Here is a 21020-nt window from a genome sequence, read left to right as displayed (position 1 = left end):
TCAACCATTTTCCAAGACCTGAGTCTCTAAACATATAACAGAGCTATGTAAAATAGGATAGTGCTCAATTACTGTTTTGAGGACAACTTCGTATTATTATTAAAATGTCTTAATAAATACATCCAGGGCGTATTTGTGTGTTGTAGATTTCTTTAATTTTGTTTTTCCTTTTGATGTTTATTTTTTTCTGCAATAAAAGAAAAGAGTTTGTCTAACTTATTATGGTCACTTTGTGTGGCAAACAAAAGATAAAAGTTTTAATTTAATCTCATCACTAAAACTATAAAATGGTCCCTCTTCTGTTTAATCAATCTTTAGTCCGACATATATTAAAAGAGTGCTCAACAGAAAGAAAACGTCTATCTTAAAAACTATTAACACAACTCGCTTTAATCAAAACTTCACCCTTAAAAGTAATTTCTATAGACCGCAAAGGAAATTATACGAATGTCGAAGAACGTTTGCTTTAAATTTGAAATCATTTAGATGCCAATTCCAATGATTTTAAAAGATGTCACAAAGGGTCTATTGACTGGCACACACATAATGTGACAAAAGGGCGAGATTAAATGAGAAAACTCGGCAGGCTGTATAAAAGCCAGTATTAACTGTGTTATGCAGCAGACCTCCCTGTCAGTTTGCCAAGTGTGAAAAGTGTAAACTGGTGGTTTATTGCAGCCATCTGAACTGTCAAGAACATCTTACAATGTCTGATTTACTTTTTACACGACATGATGAAGGCAGTACTAGAAACCAAACCTTTGAAGGCAATCACGAAACACTCTTTCAGGACTATACTGGTATTGATGCAATTCTCATCATAATCTGCGTTCTGAATGCTCCATTGATGGTCATATCCATTCTGGGCAACGCTTTGGTGCTGGCCGCCATAATAAGAACTCCTTCTATTCGCTCAAATTCCATGATTATGCTCAGCAGTCTTGCTGTTTCAGATCTTCTTGTTGGTGTCATAGCTCAACCACTTTTCATTGCCAACAAAATTACCAACAATTGCAATGTTTTCGTATCCAATCTTGCATTCATGACAGGGTATTCGCTTTGTGGCGTTTCGCTAGCTACAATAACAGCAATCTCATGGGATCGATTTATGGCCCTTCACTATCACATGAGATATGCTACTTTAGTGACTAAATCCCGCACCCAGCTTATCGTTTTGATGGTTTGGGTGACAATCTTCGTTTCGCCAAGTTTCAACCTTTGGAACGAGCGTGCCTTCACCTTTTAATCGCAGTTTTGAATATCATCTGTTTGACAATTTCAACTTTTTGCTACGCGAGCATTTATCGAATTGTTGGTCGCCATCAGTCACAGATTGACGCTCAGCAACAGGCAGTGCAAAGTTCCAACCTTGGCAATAACTTTAACATGATGCGATTGAGAAGAAGTGCAAAATATACGTTTGTGTTTTTTACCGTTTTAATATTATGTTATTTTCCAATGTTTATCATATTGACGTTATATGGCCGAGGTTCATACAAGAACTGGATAAAAGGATCGAACTTTGCTATTACGATAGTGCTCATGAACTCCTCTATCAATCCAGTATTGTACTGCTGGCGTCTTGGCAAACTTCGAGCAGCAGTTATGAAGACAACAAGGCAGATTATATGCAAATGAACAGGACTGGACTAATATGAAAGCAACCAAATGTTGAATGTCACCCTACAAAGTTGAATACTGGTTCCATATTTGGCTATGTACTATTTGTTATGCATGTTGTTCCCCTCTCGTTTTTTTCTAGCACAATGAGAATCAATTTTGCGGATTCTAGCGAAAGTAGGTTCGTGTATATCAAGATAAACGTTTTGAGATGAAAACCAGATTGAAAGTTTGGTCTAATTCTTTCCGTAAATGTTGTACATCGATGATAAAAAGAAACGTGAGTTGATGAGTTTAGAATATCTTCCCGTTCAGCACATGTTAATGGTTTTTCTACTATAAATATCCCAGGAAGATTCTCAAAATCATTTTAATTAAAATATATATATAGATAGAAAACGTTTGTAAAGCGCTTTAGATACCAGATCAAGAAACAATAGGATAGTTCAATGAAATAAAAGTAGTGAATGATCGATTTTTTTAAATATTTATTTACCGATATCGCTGATAGATCTTAATGCATACAGTTATTAAAGAAATTAGTTTTTGGCTTAGAGTTTAATCGGAACCACAATAAAATATAACGTTTGAGCTGACATTTTTTTTGACTGGAACACCCATTAACGATCTACTGAATAAACAGTTGGGCTAGCTTTTTATCAAGTCTGTTCGTCTTTGGTTAAAAGAAAACTGTTTCTTGTTTCACCAGCGATACTGTGATCTAGGCAAAGTTATCAAAATCCCAACCATTTATTAAGACCTCAGTCTTAAAACCATGATACTGCTATATGGAAAATAGGATAGTTCCCAATAACTGTTATGGGGATTAACAAAGAGCTAAATAAATACATTCAGGGCGTATTTTATTTTTTTTTTTGTTTCTCGTTTTTTTGTCGCAATAGATGAAATGAGTTTGTCTAATTCATATGCCAACTTTGTGCGGCAAACAAAAGATAAAAGCCTTAATTTAATCCTATCACTAAAACTATAAGATGTCTCCTCTTTCGCTAAACCAATACGAAGACTACCAATACCAATTATTGTAAGACCCTATGAGACAGATATTTAATAAAATTTCTACTGATGTCATAAGGTGTCTCTCGATTAGAATACATAATGCGACGTAAAAGAGGAATTTATTCATGGATTAGGCAATATATTATCGAGCCCCAACGATTCCAGGCAATAGACTGGCCTGTGATGATCACCGGCTTCTCTGATGTTAAAAGGTTTTTAAGCGTCTAATTTGCTTGCTGGCAAATATATAATGGCAGTATAATGAACAACACTGATAACGAAAAGAACGGATCAGCATATCATTCAAACTTTGAAGACCACACCAGTATTAATGCGATTGTCATCATAAACTGTGTTCTCAATGCTCCTCTGATGCTCATATCCATTCTGGGCAACGCTTTGGTATTGGTCGCCATTATAAGAACTCCTTCCATTCGCTCAACCTCGATGATTATGCTCGGTAGTCTTGCTGTAACAGATCTCCTTGTTGGTGTCATAGCTCAACCGCTTTTTACTGCCAGACAACTTACTAAGGACAGTGACGCCTTTATATACCATCTTTCGCAGATTTTGGGGATCTCTCTGAGCGGAATATCTCTATGCACGATAACAGCCATAACTGTTGATCGCTACCTGGCTCTTCATTATCACATGAGATATGCTGTTTTAGTGACTAAATCCCGTGTGTGGTATACTTTAGTGATGATTTGGGTTACAATTTTTGTTTTGTCCAATCTAAACTTTTGGAATAATCGTGCAGGGAGCCTGCTAGCCGCTGCTATAACTGCCATTTGCCTTATAATTTCCACTTTTTGCTACACTAGAATTTACCGAATCGTTCGTCATCATCAGTCACAGGTTCACTCTCAACAACAAGCAGTGCAAAGTCTCAATACAGAAGGTAACTTAAACATGATGAGATTAAAAAAAAGTACAATGAACACATTTGTGTTCTATGTCGCTTTGATTATATGTTATTTCCCGATATATATCATACGGTCTCTCCATGGAATATCATGCAGGCGCTGGAAAACAGAATGGAACTTTGCTACGACGGTAGTGTTTATGAACTCCTCAATTAATCCAATATTGTACTGTTGGCGTCTTCGCGAGCTTCGAGCGGCAATTGTTAAGACAGCACGGAAGATGCTATGTACAGAAATAGATTAAGAATAAAATTAGATTCTTAAGAGCCAGCCAGACGTTCTGTGTATGCAGCTGGATGTTACGGGACAAAATTAAATTCTCTTTGATTCCAAAATGAATTTGGTGAGCTGCTTTGGACGGACCGAACTGCAAAGGAGATCATTATTTGCAATAGTGGAGCCTTTCTTTGTAATATAGATAGGTAAATGACGGTAACAAAATTGTGGTTAATACCGAAGTCTAGTATAAATGCCTGTTTGTGCCTAAACGGGTAAAAACCATATTTATATACTTTTCCAACTTCCCTAAGGGAAACCTGATCTGTCTTTTGCTGTTGAATATATATTTTAGGAACATTCAAATTTTTTGCAAATAATTATGTTAATTACGGTAACAAAATTGTGGTTAATACCGAAGTCTAGTATAAATGCCTGTTTGTGCCTAAACAGGTAAAAACCTGATTTATATAACTTTTCGACTTCCCTTTGAGAAACCTGATCTGTCTTTTGCTGTTGAATATGTATTTTAGGAACATTCAAATTTTTTGCAATATTGTGTTTAAAAGCTTTTTACTCACACGAGGAAAAGGCATTGATAGTGAATTAAAAGCTGACAGCAAAGAAGATAATAGATCTTTCGCTTTCCTAGTGTAATTCATCTATTATTTTATATAATCAGAATCTGACAAAAGATGACTGCCGTAAAGAAAAGCGGCAAACGCCAGATCAGAAAATAACACATTTACCTTTTTTGTTGCTGTAAAATTTTAGGAACATTCCTTCATCAGAAAAGTTTAACATAAGGACTACAGCAACAAGCTATTTCTGAAAAAAAAAAGGCAAAGGCAAGAATTGATGATGAATTAGAAAAAGTTGGTTGCACTAGCGTTAACAATATGTTACTATATCTATGTACACATTTAGCGGTAATCGATTCCAACCGTCAATAATTTTATTTTTTTTTCTTGGGACCTTATTCCCTCTACTAAAAGGCATTCAATCGCATTACAAACACTGAATCAACAATCCTCTGATTATTTACTCTGATGTCTATTCTGATGGGGTTTCTTTTTTAGTTTATCAAAAACAACTGAATATTTACCAAAGTTGAATGACAATTGGATTTTGGACAATCTGCTGAAAATCAAAGGAGACCAAACCGCCCGTGAATTCTTGATTAAAATGCTTAATATAGCTGACTGTCTGAGACGCCAAAACTGCATGACATAGCCCTTCATAACTTTTATATAGAATTAAGGGTTCCTACTATTAATGAAGTGCCAAATAAATATGTTTTTACGGTTGGGGTGATGTTCATTTTTTCCATTTATATAGTTTTCTTTCCCCTTTTTAATGTTAATTTCCTTGAGAAGAGATGTAAAAAGGCGATTGTTTGACTTGCATATACGAATGGAGTGCTTAACAAAGGAAAAAAGTTCACCTTAAAATTAAAAAAAATAGTGCAACCTGCTTTAGTCGAAACCCTTCAAAGTAACCATCCTTCAGAACAATTTCTTACGAAGGCTAAGGAAATTATACGAAGAATGCTCGTATTCAATTCGAAATTATTTATATTCCAGTACCAATTGTTTCAAAGGATGTCACAAAAGGTTTGTCGACTGGCATACAAAATATGAAGTAAGAGCGAAATTTATTGATGAAACTCAGTTTAGGTAATATGAAAGCAAGTGTTAGCGGTGTTATAACTGTTATAACGATTTAAACTGGTAACCGCCATCTGAACTGTTCGATACAGTCGTACAATGTCTGCAAGACATGATTATGGCAAAACGAGAAACCAAATCGATGAAGGCAAGGGCAAAGACCACACTGGTATTGATACAATTGTAATCATAAACTGTAGTCTGAATGTTCCTTTGATGCTCATGTCTATTCTTGGCAACGGTTTAGTATTGGTCGCCATAATAAGAACTCCTTCCATTCGCTCAAATTCAATGATTATGCTTTGCAGTCTTGCTGTTTCTGATCTTTTTGTTGGCGTCACAGCTCAACCGCTTTTTATCGCCAACGAACTTACCGAATACAACAATGTTGTCGTATACCATCTTTCGGAAATGACAGTGGTTTTGTTTTGTGGAATTTCCCAAGGTACAATAACCGCCATCACTTTGGATCAATTTATGGCCCTTCACTACCACATGAGATATCGTACTTTGGTTACTAAATCCCGTGTTCAGTGTACTGTAGTGATGATTTGGTCGACCATCTTCGTTTTGCCAGGTTTCTACCTTTGGAACGAGCGTGCCTTTTTCCTGTTAGTCGCAGTTTTGAATGTCATTTGTCTGACAATTTCCACTTTTTGTTACGTCAGAATTTATCAGATTGTTCGTCATCATCAGTTACAGATTAATGCTCAACAACAAGCGGTGCAAAATTCCAACCTTGGCGATAACTTAAACATAATGCAATTGAGAAGGAGTGCAATAAACACGTTCGTGTTTTATATCGTTTTAATATTATGTTATTTTCCAATTTATGTTTTATTGACATTATATGGAACATCATACCAGAACTGGAAAATAGAATGGAACTTTGCTATTACGGTAATGTTTATGAACTCCTCTATCAATCCATTTTTGTACTGTTGGCGTCTTCGCGAGCTTCGAACGGAAATTGTAAAGATAGCAAAGAAGATTCTTTGTACACAAACAGGTCAGGACTAAAATGGAAGAAACTTCATGTTTCTATCACGTTAATGTCACAGTTCCTATGCAAATTCGCTTTGGACATTTATAAAGTAAATAAACACAATAACCACACAGTATATGGCATTAAGGGGGGGATCACCGCTCCGCAATCGGCGTGACAAGCGAACTTCCATTGCGTTACCAAACTTATCTCCCCAGCGGTAAAACCTGCGCTGGATCGGACAAGTTGGCAGGGTCATAAGCTTACGCGTCCTATAAGCCTAACTCTAAACGGCACTACGAGCTGACCTCCGGTCAGCAACGTGCTAGAGTATAGACAATTGTGACTTCACGAGCCTTACTTATCTCCCCAGCACTACGAGCCGACTCCGCCGGCACGTGCTGGATCGGACAAGAAAAGGCATAAAGAGCGTAAAATAAGTTTACTAAACGAAGCTTGGGGAAGTCGCTGCGAGACTTAACCGAAGGCCTCGGGAGCGTCACGCTCCATTAACTGCGCTTTAAACGATTCTCTTTAAAGCTTTAATAAACAAAAGTTTCGTGGATTACAGTGAGGCCCAGGTCAGGGTCCAGTTATTCGAAGGATGGATAACGCTATGTAGTGGATAGCGTAGAATGTTTTGTTAACATTTATCCACAGGCGGATAGCGATTTATCCACTGAATAGGGTATCCATCATTCGAACAGTTCAACCCTGTTGTAATAGAAAAATGTTTTTTTGATGAGAGCATTATTTTGCCTTGAGGTATTGATTGCGACGTTTCGGCTGTTATACTGCTTAAGTCTTCATCGCCTGATGGAGATTAGCAGAAAGGTTTTCAATCGCATTGCTTACATTGAATTTCTTTATTTATTATCAAAAAATCATTACGCCACATGGCATGTCTTATAGAAAACAAAGTTTCTTTTCAGTTTATTGAAAACTACTGAATATTGACCATTGGACATTCTACAGAAAATCAAGAAGACCGGACCGCCCGTGATTCTTGATCAAAGTGCTCATTATACTCGACTGTCTAAGATGCCAAAACTGCGTGACAATGGGATTAAAACAAGATTAATCTCGGTCCAGAAATAACTGTTATATAGAATTGAGGCTTCGCATTATTAATGAACTGCTAAATAAATATAGCTTGTGGTGGGCGTGATGTTCCTGTTTTCAATTTATTAAATTTTCGCTCCCTTTTTTTGATGTGAATTTTTTTTTAAAACAGATGTACAAAGACGATTGTTTGACCTGCATATACAAATCGAGTGGAAAACAGAAGAGAAAAGTCTTCCTTACAATTATTAAACAACACAACGCAGCTTGCTTTAATCGAATCTTCACCTTTGTAAGTAATTTTTTTGAAGGCCAAGGAAATTTTACGAATCTCGAGGAACCTTTGCTTCGAATTTAAGATCATTGAAATTCAAGTTCCAATGGTTTAAAGTAACAACGGGTCTGTTGCCGACTGATATACAAATCGAGTGGAAAACAGAAGAGAAAAGTCTTCCTTACAATTATTAAACAACACAACGCAGCTTGCTTTAATCGAATCTTCACCTTTGTAAGTAATTTTTTTGAAGGCCAAGGAAATTTTACGAATCTCGAGGAACCTTTGCTTCGAATTTAAGATCATTGAAATTCAAGTTCCAATGGTTTAAAGTAACAACGGGTCTGTTGCCGACTGGCCGGCATACATTTTAGCAAAAAAAATTTTAGCCCGGTTGACGGGGATAAAATTCAAGAAACAAAGCCAAAATGGCGACACATAAAGTTGCATCTTTCGCGACTATCGTAGCTTTATTGACCCTTGTAACTTTATTAATAAAGCTAATTCGCATATTTCTGAAGTGGAAATAGATACAAGGCAAAATTAAGCAATTTTGACCACCCAGTTACGAAAGGGAAGCTATTTTCTCAAAAAAAGTTGCGTCCCGGCGACCGGGCTGGAGTGTTCATATGGGAAAATATTCTTCCCGGTTGCCGAGATCTCGGTTGCAGAAACCGAGATATCGGTAACCGGGCTGGCCCACCTTCTCATATGAACACATCCAAAATTTTACAAAGAAAATAGGAGTGAGCCGAGATCTTGGTAACTGGGCCAGCCCGGTCAACCGGGATCATGTGAAGAGGCCCTAACATGCTGCGATTGAGAAGAAGTGCAAAAAATACGTTTGTGTTTTTTATCGTTTTAATATCATGTTATTTTCCCATGTTTATCATATTGACATTATATGGCCGAGCTTCATATACAACTGGATAAAAGGATCGAACTTTGCTATTACGATAGTGTTTATGAACTCCTCTATCAATCCAGTTTTGTACTGCTGGCGTCTTGGCGAGCTTCGAGCAGCAGTTATAAAGACAACAAGGCAGATGATATGCAAACAAGCAGGACAGGACTAATATGAATGAAACCAAATGTTGGATGTCACCCTACAAACTTGGATATTTGTTCCAAATTTGGTTATGTACTATTTGTTATGTATGTTGTTCCCCTATGTTTTTACTACCACAGTAAGAGACAATTTTGCGGATTCTTGCTCAACTAAGGTCGGCTGTATTAAAAAAATAGTTTTGAGATGAAAAACAGATTTAACGTTTTTGTTTTGTTTTTTCCAATCTATACCTTTGGAATAATCGTGCGGGGAGCCTGCTAGCCGCTGCTATAACTGCCATTTGCCTTATAATTTCCACTTTTTGCTACACTAGAATTTACCGAATCGTTCGTGATCATCAGTCACAGGTTCACTCTCAACAACAAGCAGTGCAAATTCTCAATACAGAAGGTAACTTAAACATGATGCGATTAAAAAGAAGTGCATTTAACACATTTGTGTTCTATGTCGCATTGGTTTTATGTTATTTCCCGATATATATCATACGGTCTCTCTATGGAATATCATACAGGCACTGGAAAACAGAATGGAACTTTGCTACGACGGTAGTGATTATGAACTCCTCTATCAATCCAATATTGTACTGTTGGCGTCTTCGCGAGCTTCGAACTGCAGTTATAAAGACAGCAAGAAAACTCCTATGTACACAAACATATCAAGAATAAAATTTAATAGACATTTTGGGAACATTCCTATAACAAAAACGGGTCACAGCAGCAAGCTCTGACTGAAAAAAGGCAGAGGGAAGGATTGAAGAAGAATTGAAAAAAGAAAAAGTCGCACTGCCGTTAATAATATGTTACGATAAACATGTACACATTCAGCTGCAGTTGATTCCACCCGTTAAAGCTCCAGAATAGTTCTACTGATTTTCTTAGTATGTTATTTTCTATACCAAAATGCACTCAATCACATTGCCAAAACGGAATTGCTTTATTTTTTGGTGATCAACAATCCTTACACTGCACAGCATAGCCATTACTAAAAAACGGTTTTTGTTTAGTTTATTTAAAACAACTCAACATTGGCCAAAGTTGAATACAATTGGATTTTGGACAATCTGCAGAAACTCAAACGAGAGATCAAAATGCTAAGTATATCTAACTGTCTAAGACGCTAAATCTGCATGACATAGCCCTTCATAGCTTTTCTGTAGAATTAATTAAAGCTTCCTATTATTAATGAAGTGAAAAATAAATAATTTTTTTTTGGGTAGGCGTGGTGTTCGTATTTTCAATTTAGTTTTCATTCCCTTTTTCATGTTAATTTCCTTGAGAAGAGATGAAAAAAGGCGATTGTTTTTCTTGCATATACGAATGGAGTGGTAAACAAAAGAAGAAAGTCCACCTAAAAATTAAAAAGTTATCCATTTATTCTTCAAAATAATTTATTTGGAAGGCTATTGAAGTTATATTAATCTCGAAGAACGCTCGCATTCAATTCGAAATAATTTATTTTTTCAGTACCGATGATTTCAAAGGATTTCACAAAAAGTCTGTTGACTACAATACATAATGACATTTATAATGTGAAGTACGAGCGAAACTGATCGACGAAACTCTGTAGGCAACATCAAAGCCAGCGTCAGCGGTGTTATAACTGTTATAATGATTTAAACTGGTAACCGACATCTGCACTGTTAGATACATTTGTACAATGTCCGACTTGCCTTCTGCCAGACATGAATATGGCAATACGACAAACCAAACCGATGAAGGCAAGAACGAATCAGATTATGGTTTAAACTTCGAAGATCACACTGGTATTGATGCCACTGTAATCATTAACTGTGCTTTGAATGTTCCTTTGATGCTCATATCCATTCTAGGCAACGGTTTAGTATTGGCTGCCATAATAAGAACTCCTTCCATTCGCTCAACTTCGATGATTATGCTCAGCAGTCTTGCTGTTTCAGATCTTCTTGTTGGCGTCATAGCTCAACCGCTGTTTCACGCCAACGAACTTACCGAATACAACAATGTTGTCCTAGACTCTTTCGGAAATAACAGTAGTTTCGTTTTGTGGAATTTCGTTAGGTACAATAACAGCCATCACTTTGGATCGATTTATGGCCCTTCACTTTCACATGAGATATCCAGCTTTGGTTACTAAATCCCGTGTTCAATGTACTGTAGGGATGATTTGGTCGATCATCTTCGTTTTGATAGGTTTATACCTTTGGAGCGAGCGTGCCTTTTTCCTGTTAGTCGCAGTTTTGAATGTCATATGTTTGACAATTTCCACTTTTTGTTACGTCAGAATTTATCAGATTGTTCGTCATCATCAGTTACAGATCAACGCTCAACAACAAGCGGTGCACAATTCCAACCTTGGCAATAACATTAACTTAATGCGATTGAGAAGGAGTGCAAAAAATACGTTCGTGTTTTATATCGTTTTAATATTATGTTATTTTCCAATTTATATTTTATTGACATTATATGGAACATCATACGAGGACTGGAAAACAGAATGGGACTTTGCTATTACGGTAATGTTTATGAACTCCTCTATCAATCCAATTTTGTACTGTTGGCGTCTTCGCGAGCTTCGAACGGCAATTGTAAAGATAGCAAGGAAGATTCTTTGTACCCAAACAGGTCAGGACTAAAATGGAAGAAGCTTCATGTTTCTATCACGATAAACAAAAGTTTCGTGGATTACAGTGAGGCCCAGGTCGTGGTCCAGTTATTCAAAGGATGGATAACGTTATCTAGTGGATAGCGTAGAATGTTTTGTTAACATTTATCCACAGGCGGATAGCGATTTATCCACTGAATAGGGTATCCATCATTCGAACCAGTTCAGCCCTGTTGTAATAGAAAAATGTTTTTTGATGAGAGCATTAACGTTTATTCGTTTGTCTCACGATGGAGTCGCCTTGAGGCATTGATTGCGACGTTTCGGCTGTTATACTGCTTAAGTCTTCATCGCCTGATAGAGATTAGCAGAAAGGTTTTCAATCGCATTGCAAACATTGAATTCCTTTATTTACAATCGGCAATCATTACCCCGCACGGCATGTCCTACAGAAAACAACGAGAGTTTTTTTCAGTTTTATTATTGAAAACTACTGAACATTGACAAAGTTGAATGGATTCGGATTTTTGACATTCTACAGAAAATCGAAAGAGACTGGACCGCCCGTGTTTCTTGATAAAAGTGCTCAATATAATTATTCGACTGAATAAGACGCTAAAACGGCGTGATATTGCGCTTAAAACAAGATTAATCTCCGCCCAGATATAACTGTTATATAGAATTGTCGCTTCGCGTTATTAATGAACTGCTAAATAAATATGTTTTAATGGTCGGCGTGGTGTTCGTATTTTCAATTTATTTAGTTTTCGCTCCTCTTTTTGATGTTAATATTCTTGAGAACAGATGTACAAAGACGATTGTTTGACTTCATAAACGAATCGAGTGGCAAACGGAAGAGAAAGGACTACCTTAAGATTAATTAAACAGCACAACGCAACTTGCTTTAATCAAATCTTCACCTTTGAAAGTAATTTCTTTTGAAGGCCAAGGAAATTGTACGAACCTTGAAGAACGCTTGCTTTGAAATCGAGATCGTTGAGATTCCAGTTCAAATGGTTTAAAGTAAGTCACAACGGGTCTGTTGCCGACTTGCCGACATACATAATGTGACTAAAGTGCGACATTTATTGAGAAAACTCGTGTAGGTTTTATAAAAGCGAGCATTAACTGTCTTATGCAACAAACGTCTTTCAATTCACAAAGTGTGGAAAGTGAAAACTGGTAACCGCCACCTGCACTGTCAAGAAAATCTTACAATGTCTGATTTGTTTTCTACCAAACATGGTGATGGAAATACAACAAACCAAACTGAACGCAGGAATGAATCAGATTATGCTTCAAACTTTCAGGGCTACACTAATATTGATGAAACTGCTATCATGATCTGCGTTTTGAATGCGCCATTGATGGTCATTTCCACTCTGGGCAACGCTTTGGTGCTGGCCGCCATTATAAGAACACCTTCCATTCGCTCGACTTCAATGACTTTGCTCAGCAGTCTTGCTGTTTCAGATCTTCTTGTTGGTGTCATAGCTCAACCGCTTTACATTGCCAATGAACTTACCAGAATGAGCAGTGTTTTCGTATCCAATCTTGCACAAGTGGCAGTTCTTTCGTTTTGTGGAGTTTCACTAGCTACAATAACAGCAATCTCTTTGGATCGATTTGCGGCCCTTCATTATCACATGAGATATGCTTCTTTAGTTACTAAATCTCGTACAAGTTTTGCTGTGTTGATGATCTGGTTGACAAATTTCGCTTTGTCAAGCTTCTACTTTGGGGAACAAGCGTTTACTTAATCAGTTAATCGCAGTTTTAATTGTCATTTGTCTTATAATTTCCACATTTTCTTACATTAGAATTTATCTAATAGTTCGTCAGCATCAGTCACAGATTCAAGCTCAACAACAGGCAGTGCAAAGTTCTAATGCTCGGTAGTAACTTAGACATGGCGCGATTAAGAAGAAGTGCAATAAACACTTTCATGTTTTATATCGTTTTAATTTCATGTTATGTTCCAACCTTTGTTTTACTGACACTCTACGGAGCATCATACAGGCACTGGAAAATCGAATGGAAGTTTGCTACCACGGTAGTGTTTATGAACTCCTCTATCAATCCAATTTTGTATTGCTGGCGTCTTGGGGAACTTCGAACGGCAGTTGTAAAGACAGCAAGGCAGATGACTATGTAAACAAACAGGTCAGACCTAAAATAAAAGCAACCAAATATTTGATGTAACCGTACAACCGTAAGTATGGATTCCAAATTAAGGACAGGATGCATGTCTTTTTAATTATATGGACAAACACATGGTAAAGGATGGCCCATAAGCTACGTGTGTTGGTTCACTCTGTTCCCTAGATCACTGTGATCTAACAATTTGTGGATTATTGCCAAAATTAGGTCTGGTGTAATATAGAAAAAAAATTGAAATGAGAACTAATTGTATAACCTAACTGAGGGATGACAAAAAAACCCGCATGATCTTATGATTTCAGTATGTTCGTGTGTAAAGTATAACGCGTTTGTGAGATTTCTCTTATTGTAAAAATACATGTTTTATTTTACATACTTATTTTGTGGTAGTTTCACAGATCAGTCGCTTCGCGCTTCGTAATTACTTAGTGGTCAATTTTGACACTCCTTTCTTTGCGCTTATATTTTATTTACTTTTTACCTAAGGGAAATTTCATTTAATTTCGTAAAGACTAAAAAAACTTTAATACAAATCTGCCAGTGTAAGTCGCAATCATTCAGAAAGCACTTTAGATGCCCATGCAAAAATTAAGGATGGGACAGTTACCTTATTGGAAGGTGTTGAATTCTGCTAGGAACAGGAATAACTTTGAAAATGTGAATAAAAATAGGAATAAAAATGCGACACCATCTCTATAAGGCGAGTAATGTATTGTATAATCGAAGTTATAACATTACAACCAAAATTGTAAAAATATATAGATCAGAATGCACGTGTATTGCTAGTAGGCTTAAGGAACTTGTAATCCATTAATAAAATGGTGCCGTTTGAGATGAAGTTTGGGTACGCTTTTTATATCTACAATAATCACTACTTCTATACATGTACTAGTTATCATGATTGTTGCTTAGATATAGACAACCCATACGCTACAGAAAATGCGAATGCATTGTATTTCTGCATCAAAATCCCAACCAAATTCCACAATCTGGGTCTGTCTGAAACCTCGACACAACGCAAAATATGTTTGACGCCCAATAACTTTTATAAGGATAGCTTCAAATTTTAATTAAAACGCTAGATAAATTATATGCTCAGGGCGTAGTTTTATGTATTCTATATCATTTAATTTTGTTCCTCCTTTTTTCATGCTAATTTTCACGATTAAAGCTGCAAAACGCTTGACCTTACTAAATTTTTGATTATATAGGCACATTGAGTGATGAACAACGCACAAAGATAAACAAAATTTCTACGGCTGTCAGAGGCGTATTTAGGCGTTTAATGTGTCAACTCATAAGGGAAAATTTGATTAATTAAAGTACTAGTAATAACCATAGACCTTTAACAACTAAATAAGGTAATACAAAACCAAGCATGAGCGGTGTTAGACAATAAACGTGGCAGTAAGATCGTAAAATATAAGCCGGGGTCCCGAGAGCCGCTGTTCAAGACAGTTTCATCTGCTTGCCCGGCCAGCAGATAAAAAAGGACAATATGATGAACCACATTGATAATGGAAAGAGCGAATCAGCATCTCATATAAATTATGAAGAACACACTAGAATTGATGCAACTGTCATCATAATCTGTGGTCTTAACGCTCCACTGATGCTCATATCCATCCTGGGAAACGCTTTGGTATTGGCCGCCATAATAAGAACTCCTTCCATTCAATCAACTTCGATGATTATGCTCAGCAGTCTTGCTGTTTCAGATCTTCTTGTTGGTGTCATTGCTCAACCGATTTTCATTGCTCAGGAAGTTACGAATGACAAGAACGTTTTATACCGTCTTTCGAAGATAACTGGGTCTTCGTTATGTGGGATTTCTTTATGTACAATAACAGCCATAAGTGTGGATCGGTTCATGGCTCTTCACTATCACATGAGATATACTACTTTAGTGACTAAATCCCGAGTCAGTTTTACCGTAATAACGTTTTGGTTGACAATCGTCGCATTGGCAAATTTTCACTTTAGAAATGAACACGTCTTTAACCACTTGGCTGCGGGTTTCATTGTCGTTTCTTTTGTAATTTCCACATATTCTTACATCAGAATTTATCTAATAGTTCGTCAGCACCAGTCACAAATTCACATCCAACAACAAGCAGTGCAAAGTTCCAATGCTGGCAATACTTTAAACACAATGCGGTTGAAAAGAAGTGCAATGAATACTTTCGTGTTTTACATTGTTTTAATTCTGTGTTATACGCCGATGTATATTTTTTTGAGTTTCTATAAACTGCCATACAAGAACCTGAAAACAGAATGGGGCTTCGCTACCACGGTAGTGTTTATGAACTCCTCTATCAATCCATTTCTGTATTGCTGGCGTATTGGCGAACTTCGAGCAGCAGTAATAAAGACAGCAAGGCAGATGCCATGTACTAAGACATATCAAGAATAAAAGAGGACAAACCAAAGCTTAGTTCGGTCCAAATTGTGCGAGTTTTTGGTTGTGGGGGGGGGGCTTATGAAAAGGTTTTTTTTAGTCAGTCGCCGTAATTTAGTAAACAAATACCATAAAAATAGTGGGTCAAGTGGGGGGAGGTTTATGGTTGTGGAGGGCGGGCCTATATAAAAAAGTTTTTTTTTAAAGAGTGCCCCGAAATTTTTTTTTACAAAAAAATATAATTTTGGGGTTTTTTTTTTTTTTCAAAAAAAGGGGGGAAAAAAAAAAAAAAAAAAAAATTTTGTTGAATTTTTTTAAAAAAAAAAATAAAAAATAAAAAAAGGAAAAAAAAAAAAAAAAAGGAAAGATAAAATTTCTTTTTTTTTTTTAATATAACGCATCATCGTCTTTTAAATGAAGGGGCTACAGCAGCCAGATTTGAGAGTGAAAACAAATGTCGAAATGCAAGTATAGAAGGGAACTGATCAGAAAAAAATGTTGCCATGGTAAAGCAAAATGCAAGTCAATGGTATGGTGGATGTATGGCTAGGCGTAAATGTTATGTAACACTTATCTTATGTAACCTTGTTTTCAAGAGAAAAAAGAAAAAAAAAAAAAAAAAAAAAAAAAAAAAATTTATATTTTTTTTTGTTTCCCCCAAAAAAAAAAAAAAAAAAAATGCCTCCGTTCTTTCAAACCTTTTTACGGTGAAAAAAGCGTTATTCTTGCGCTTGTCTGCGTCCTAGTGAAAACCAGGCTTAATAGAGCAGAGTTTGTTTTGTTTTTGTTTTTCTTCGTTTTTGCTCCATGATGCACAAAATGACTTTTTACATCAATATCTACTATTCACATATATTATCCACTGAATGTTTCTCAGCTTATATCAACAATGCATACGCCGTACTAATAGTAGTAAGGGCATGTCCTGCAGAAAATAACGAGGTTTCTTTGTAGTTTTATCAAAACAACTCGGCGAAAATTGACCAAGCAGAGAAAGAGACTTTGGCAAATGCACAAATAGCTAAAGACCTCATAAATACCTGCCAAAGCAAACAGAAAGTTATGTCCCAAAAGGTGGCTGTAAGGACGGTACCATTTTATGTCGTAAACAACCAAGATAAGTACAGAAAAGTTGGAATGTGGTTATGAAGGGCAGAACGTGAAACAGGTATCCTAACAAGTTGATAGACTGTTAGCTCTGCGAACGTGCCCAACCTGCCCAAATACTTCGAAATTGTAGCGGTGATTACCAAGGCTATCGTTAGTAAAAATATACTCCATTGAATTATTTATGCTTGCAACTCACAAAAGGAGTCATATTGCTCCTTTGTCTTGTCTAATTGATGTGTATGAGTTCAATGTCTTTCTCCGCCTTCTGATGTCGCAAAACAAACTATAAATTGAATCAAGCTTGAACCAAATCTAGACAATAATGCACTGTCATCTCTGTAATACAGAACTAGTGATTTGATTTTTCATCCAATTTGAATCCAGTCGGTTTTTGTGTGGAAGATTGACAACTATTGCTTTGTTTCGATATCAACCGTGGGTTTAAGCTCTATAGAAAAAAGAGTCATAAATTAACGAACGAAACAGAAAATCAAATCTAGATCTGCAGAGCAGGAAACATAATAATTCTGTTTCTGAAACCATTGTTATCACACTCGTTATTGCTAATGCGCCGCCGTTTCGTTCATCACTCCATGTTTCGCTCTGCATTCTTGTTGTCTCAGACTTCGATCAGTTTTTCGGAGTAATTATTGATCAAAGCAGTTAATTAAAAAATTGTAAAAAAAAGGAAAAGCCTTCAGAGCAGGCAATAATAGATTTTTTGCCGTATGACCTTTTTTGTTTGCACCCTCCAAAAATCAAAATGTACTTCATTAGATGGACATTTCGTGCTGTTAAGCCTTTTCTTATTATTTTTTCAGAAGCCCGAATTTTCAAACGCTGTCTTTTACTACAATAGGGATGTTGAAAAGAAAACTTAGAAATCATTTGATATCTTCAAAAAAAAGATGTGACAGCTGGTGAAGACGTCTCCAGCAATGACGTTTTATGATTCCTTTAAAAGAAAAACTCCTTAGAATTTTTGATTTATAAGTTTCATCTCAGACTGAAAGCTTTAATTTGTTCTGTGTTATTATTATATTGCCCTTCATATATTGCAGTCTTTTTTATACCATAATTATTTCTTTTGAAGATGTTTGTTTTTGCTATGTCATTTTAAATTCAAATAAAAATAAAGATTAATATTGTATTGTGTACGCGACGGTGAAACATATTGTCACCTTTTGCTCCAAACGATTGTTGAACTTTCAAATAAACATCTGGTCATGTACTAGTTAAAAAACATATTGCCAAGCTGCTTTTTATTTGGTGTAAAAGTTTGTTTTTGCTTTCTTTACCGTGTCTAAATTTTTAAAGTCGACAAAAAAAAACGGCACGCTTGGCAATTACGTACCAGACTAATTTCCAAGTCGAAATTAGATTGAATTTAATTATTTGGGGGAGCTTTAATTTCAGAATCATTTGTTCCATTATAGGATTCAGTTCCGACCCACTGTTATTAAAACAATTAGTTTTCGTATTTATCTTTGCTTAATGTTCTTATACTGACAATCGGTAGATATAGGCTACGCTATATTTCTATAGATATCAGCAGTATCTACCCAGGCAACGCTTTTTAATTTCCGGCAACAAACTTTCAGCCATAAATATAGGGTATTTTTGTATTGCCAAAATCGTTGTCAAAAAACATCGTGGCCTTCTATTTGCAAAGGGAAATTAATACACATGAGGATTATACACATTCAGACAACACTGCCGGTAGTTCTAAAAAAGAATTGTTAGGGAGGTTCGGTTACGACAACACCACTCATTGGAAAACGTTATTTCTAAAGTTAGGGATTTCTGAAATTTCAAATCGTCAGGATGATCAACAACACGTCACTTAAGAATGGTTCTGAATCAGCAAGTTACTTCTCAAATACGAAAGGAAATAATCATCTTAACCCAATTCTCATCATAAACTGTGTCCTCAATGCTCCGTTGATGCTCATATCCATTTTTGGCAACACTCTGGTGCTAGCCGCCATATTAAGAACGCCTTCGCTTCGTTCACCGTCCATAACATTGCTCTGCAGTTTGGCTGTTTCAGACTTTCTTGTTGGAGCCATCGTACAACCACTGTACATTGCTACGGAAGTTTTAAGAGTACGTGTATACCCTGCATTACGAATTACCGAAATAATACAATTTTCGTTATGCGGAGTTTCTCTTTGCACAGTAACAGCTATTAGCTTCGATCGATTTGCAGCCCTTCACTACCACATGAGATATGCTGCTACAGTTACCATTCCTCGAGTCACCCGTGTGCTAGTAACAACTTGGATCGTGGTGTCCATTTTATCAGGTTTTTACTTTTGGAACAAAATTATCTTTTTTGCAGGCATATGTTTTGCCATTTGTGTTTGCCTCCTAATCTCCACGTATTCCTACACTCGTATTTTTCAAATAGTTCAACAACATCAATCGCAAATTCACGTTCAACAGCAAGCAATACAAAGCTCTGGTGAAAATATATTAAACATGAACATGTTGCGATTGAAGAGAAGTGCCATAAACTCATTTATATTTTACGTTTTTATTATTCTGTGCTATCTGCCTATGTTGGTTTCGTTGTCTCTATATGCAATTTCGAAGAAAGATTGGACAAAGGTTTGGAACTTTGCTGACACAGTTGTATTTATGAACTCGTCTATCAACCCACTATTGTACTGTTGGCGCCTTGGAGAACTTCGAACGGCAGTCGTAAAGACAGGAAGACAAGTGTTTTGTAGAAAAAGGCAAGAAAGTTGACTAATGACCACTAATAGCAGAATTTTCATAAGTTAAAGATACTGATAGTCATGTAGACACGCACAAAATGATAATAAATATTTCTAATAATAATTAATATATTTCTAATAATTTTAATTAAATATGATGAAATACTCTTACAGTAAATTATTTATGTTAAATACTAAGTTAATGAGTAATGAAAAAACTGGTTATTTACACAGTTATGTATATATGGTTAAAAAAGCTAAAAACAAAATGAATAAATGGATAGTAATAAAAACTACATGTAGATAAAAAAAAAACAATCTTGGGTTTTCAATTTACTGGGCGCCACGATCATAAATCTTATGACGTCAAACGGTTGCCCTATTTGTTACACAACAAATACACTCTCGTTTTCTGATATTTGGAACAATCGTGTCACTGTAAAAGATTCTTGTAACTGCCGGGAATTAAAAAAACCGAAATGACTGACATTTGTATCCAGATTTCCTCTCTAACAAACTGATGTAGGATTTATTAATATCAACCGTAAATAAGTTTTGATTTCATTCAACTAATTTTTCCCAGAAGATTTGGCTTCCAATTTTTTTAAATTAGAATTATTTTAATACGAGAAACCATAGCAGATTTAGGTGCTGTTATCAAGAAAGGAGCCCTAAAACCGCTACATGACGTCTGTCGGACAAAAAATTAAGTCCATAGGTTAAGTGGCTGTGCTCTACGCTCTCCACACGTCAGGTCTCTTTTTTTCTTTCTTCCTTTTTTTCAGGTCTCTCGGTCCCTAGCAATTTCCATCGACGTCCCTGAGTTCAAGCCGGAGGATTTCATGTTCCTTTTTCATACATCATTATGGCGTAAACGCTACATTTTGCTCACTGACCCTCACTTTTAAGTCAGCCCTCTCTCCAATCAGCTCCCTCTATAGCTTCAACTGTTATTAACAAGCTCCCGTCTACCACAATAACTTACTCGTAATATAAGTTGTCAACACTGCCTACTCCAGTTACATGTACGCGTGCATTAGCTGATTTATTATTCAGAAACAAGTCCCATTTCCCCCGCTGTCAAAAGACGTTGAAAAGAAATAAGCCCCGGGAATATTTTTTTTATTTTATTTCTTTTTTTAACCATAGGGCAGCATAACAGCTTTTTTAATTAAAGGAAATTCATTTTACCCTGTAAAATAGATGATTTTATGAT

The 21020-nt window shown here is 36.2% G+C and overlaps 3 protein-coding genes and 2 pseudogenes across 3 annotated transcripts; all 5 read left to right on the top strand.

The window, feature by feature from the left end:
• Positions 1 to 2898: 2898 nt before the first annotated feature.
• On the top strand, positions 2899 to 3807 carry LOC144630878 (melanocyte-stimulating hormone receptor-like). Its single transcript, XM_078489249.1, has one exon. The coding sequence runs from the start codon at positions 2899 to 2901 to the stop codon at positions 3805 to 3807; it is 909 nt and encodes a 302-aa protein (XP_078345375.1).
• Positions 3808 to 5545: 1738 nt separating this feature from the next.
• Positions 5546 to 6466, top strand: LOC144630877 (melanocyte-stimulating hormone receptor-like). Its single transcript, XM_078489248.1, has one exon. The coding sequence runs from the start codon at positions 5546 to 5548 to the stop codon at positions 6464 to 6466; it is 921 nt and encodes a 306-aa protein (XP_078345374.1).
• A 4020-nt stretch (positions 6467 to 10486) lies between these two features.
• LOC144631153 (cannabinoid receptor 1-like) lies at positions 10487 to 11447 on the top strand (annotated as a pseudogene).
• Positions 11448 to 12633: 1186 nt separating this feature from the next.
• On the top strand, positions 12634 to 15989 carry LOC144630876 (uncharacterized; annotated as a pseudogene).
• A 2772-nt stretch (positions 15990 to 18761) lies between these two features.
• On the top strand, positions 18762 to 19895 carry LOC144629579 (melanocyte-stimulating hormone receptor-like). The gene has a single exon (XM_078487817.1). It carries the CDS (start codon positions 18909 to 18911, stop codon positions 19833 to 19835), a length of 927 nt encoding a protein of 308 aa, XP_078343943.1. The 5' UTR covers positions 18762 to 18908; the 3' UTR covers positions 19836 to 19895.
• Positions 19896 to 21020: the final 1125 nt, after the last annotated feature.

The sequence above is a fragment of the Oculina patagonica genome, chromosome 11 (assembly GCF_052425735.1).
Source record: "Oculina patagonica isolate OP01 chromosome 11, crgOcupat, whole genome shotgun sequence".
Taxonomy (NCBI): domain Eukaryota; kingdom Metazoa; phylum Cnidaria; class Anthozoa; order Scleractinia; family Oculinidae; genus Oculina; species Oculina patagonica.
The sequence above is the reverse complement of the archived record's forward strand: the minus strand, read 5'-3'. Positions and strand labels throughout refer to the sequence as shown.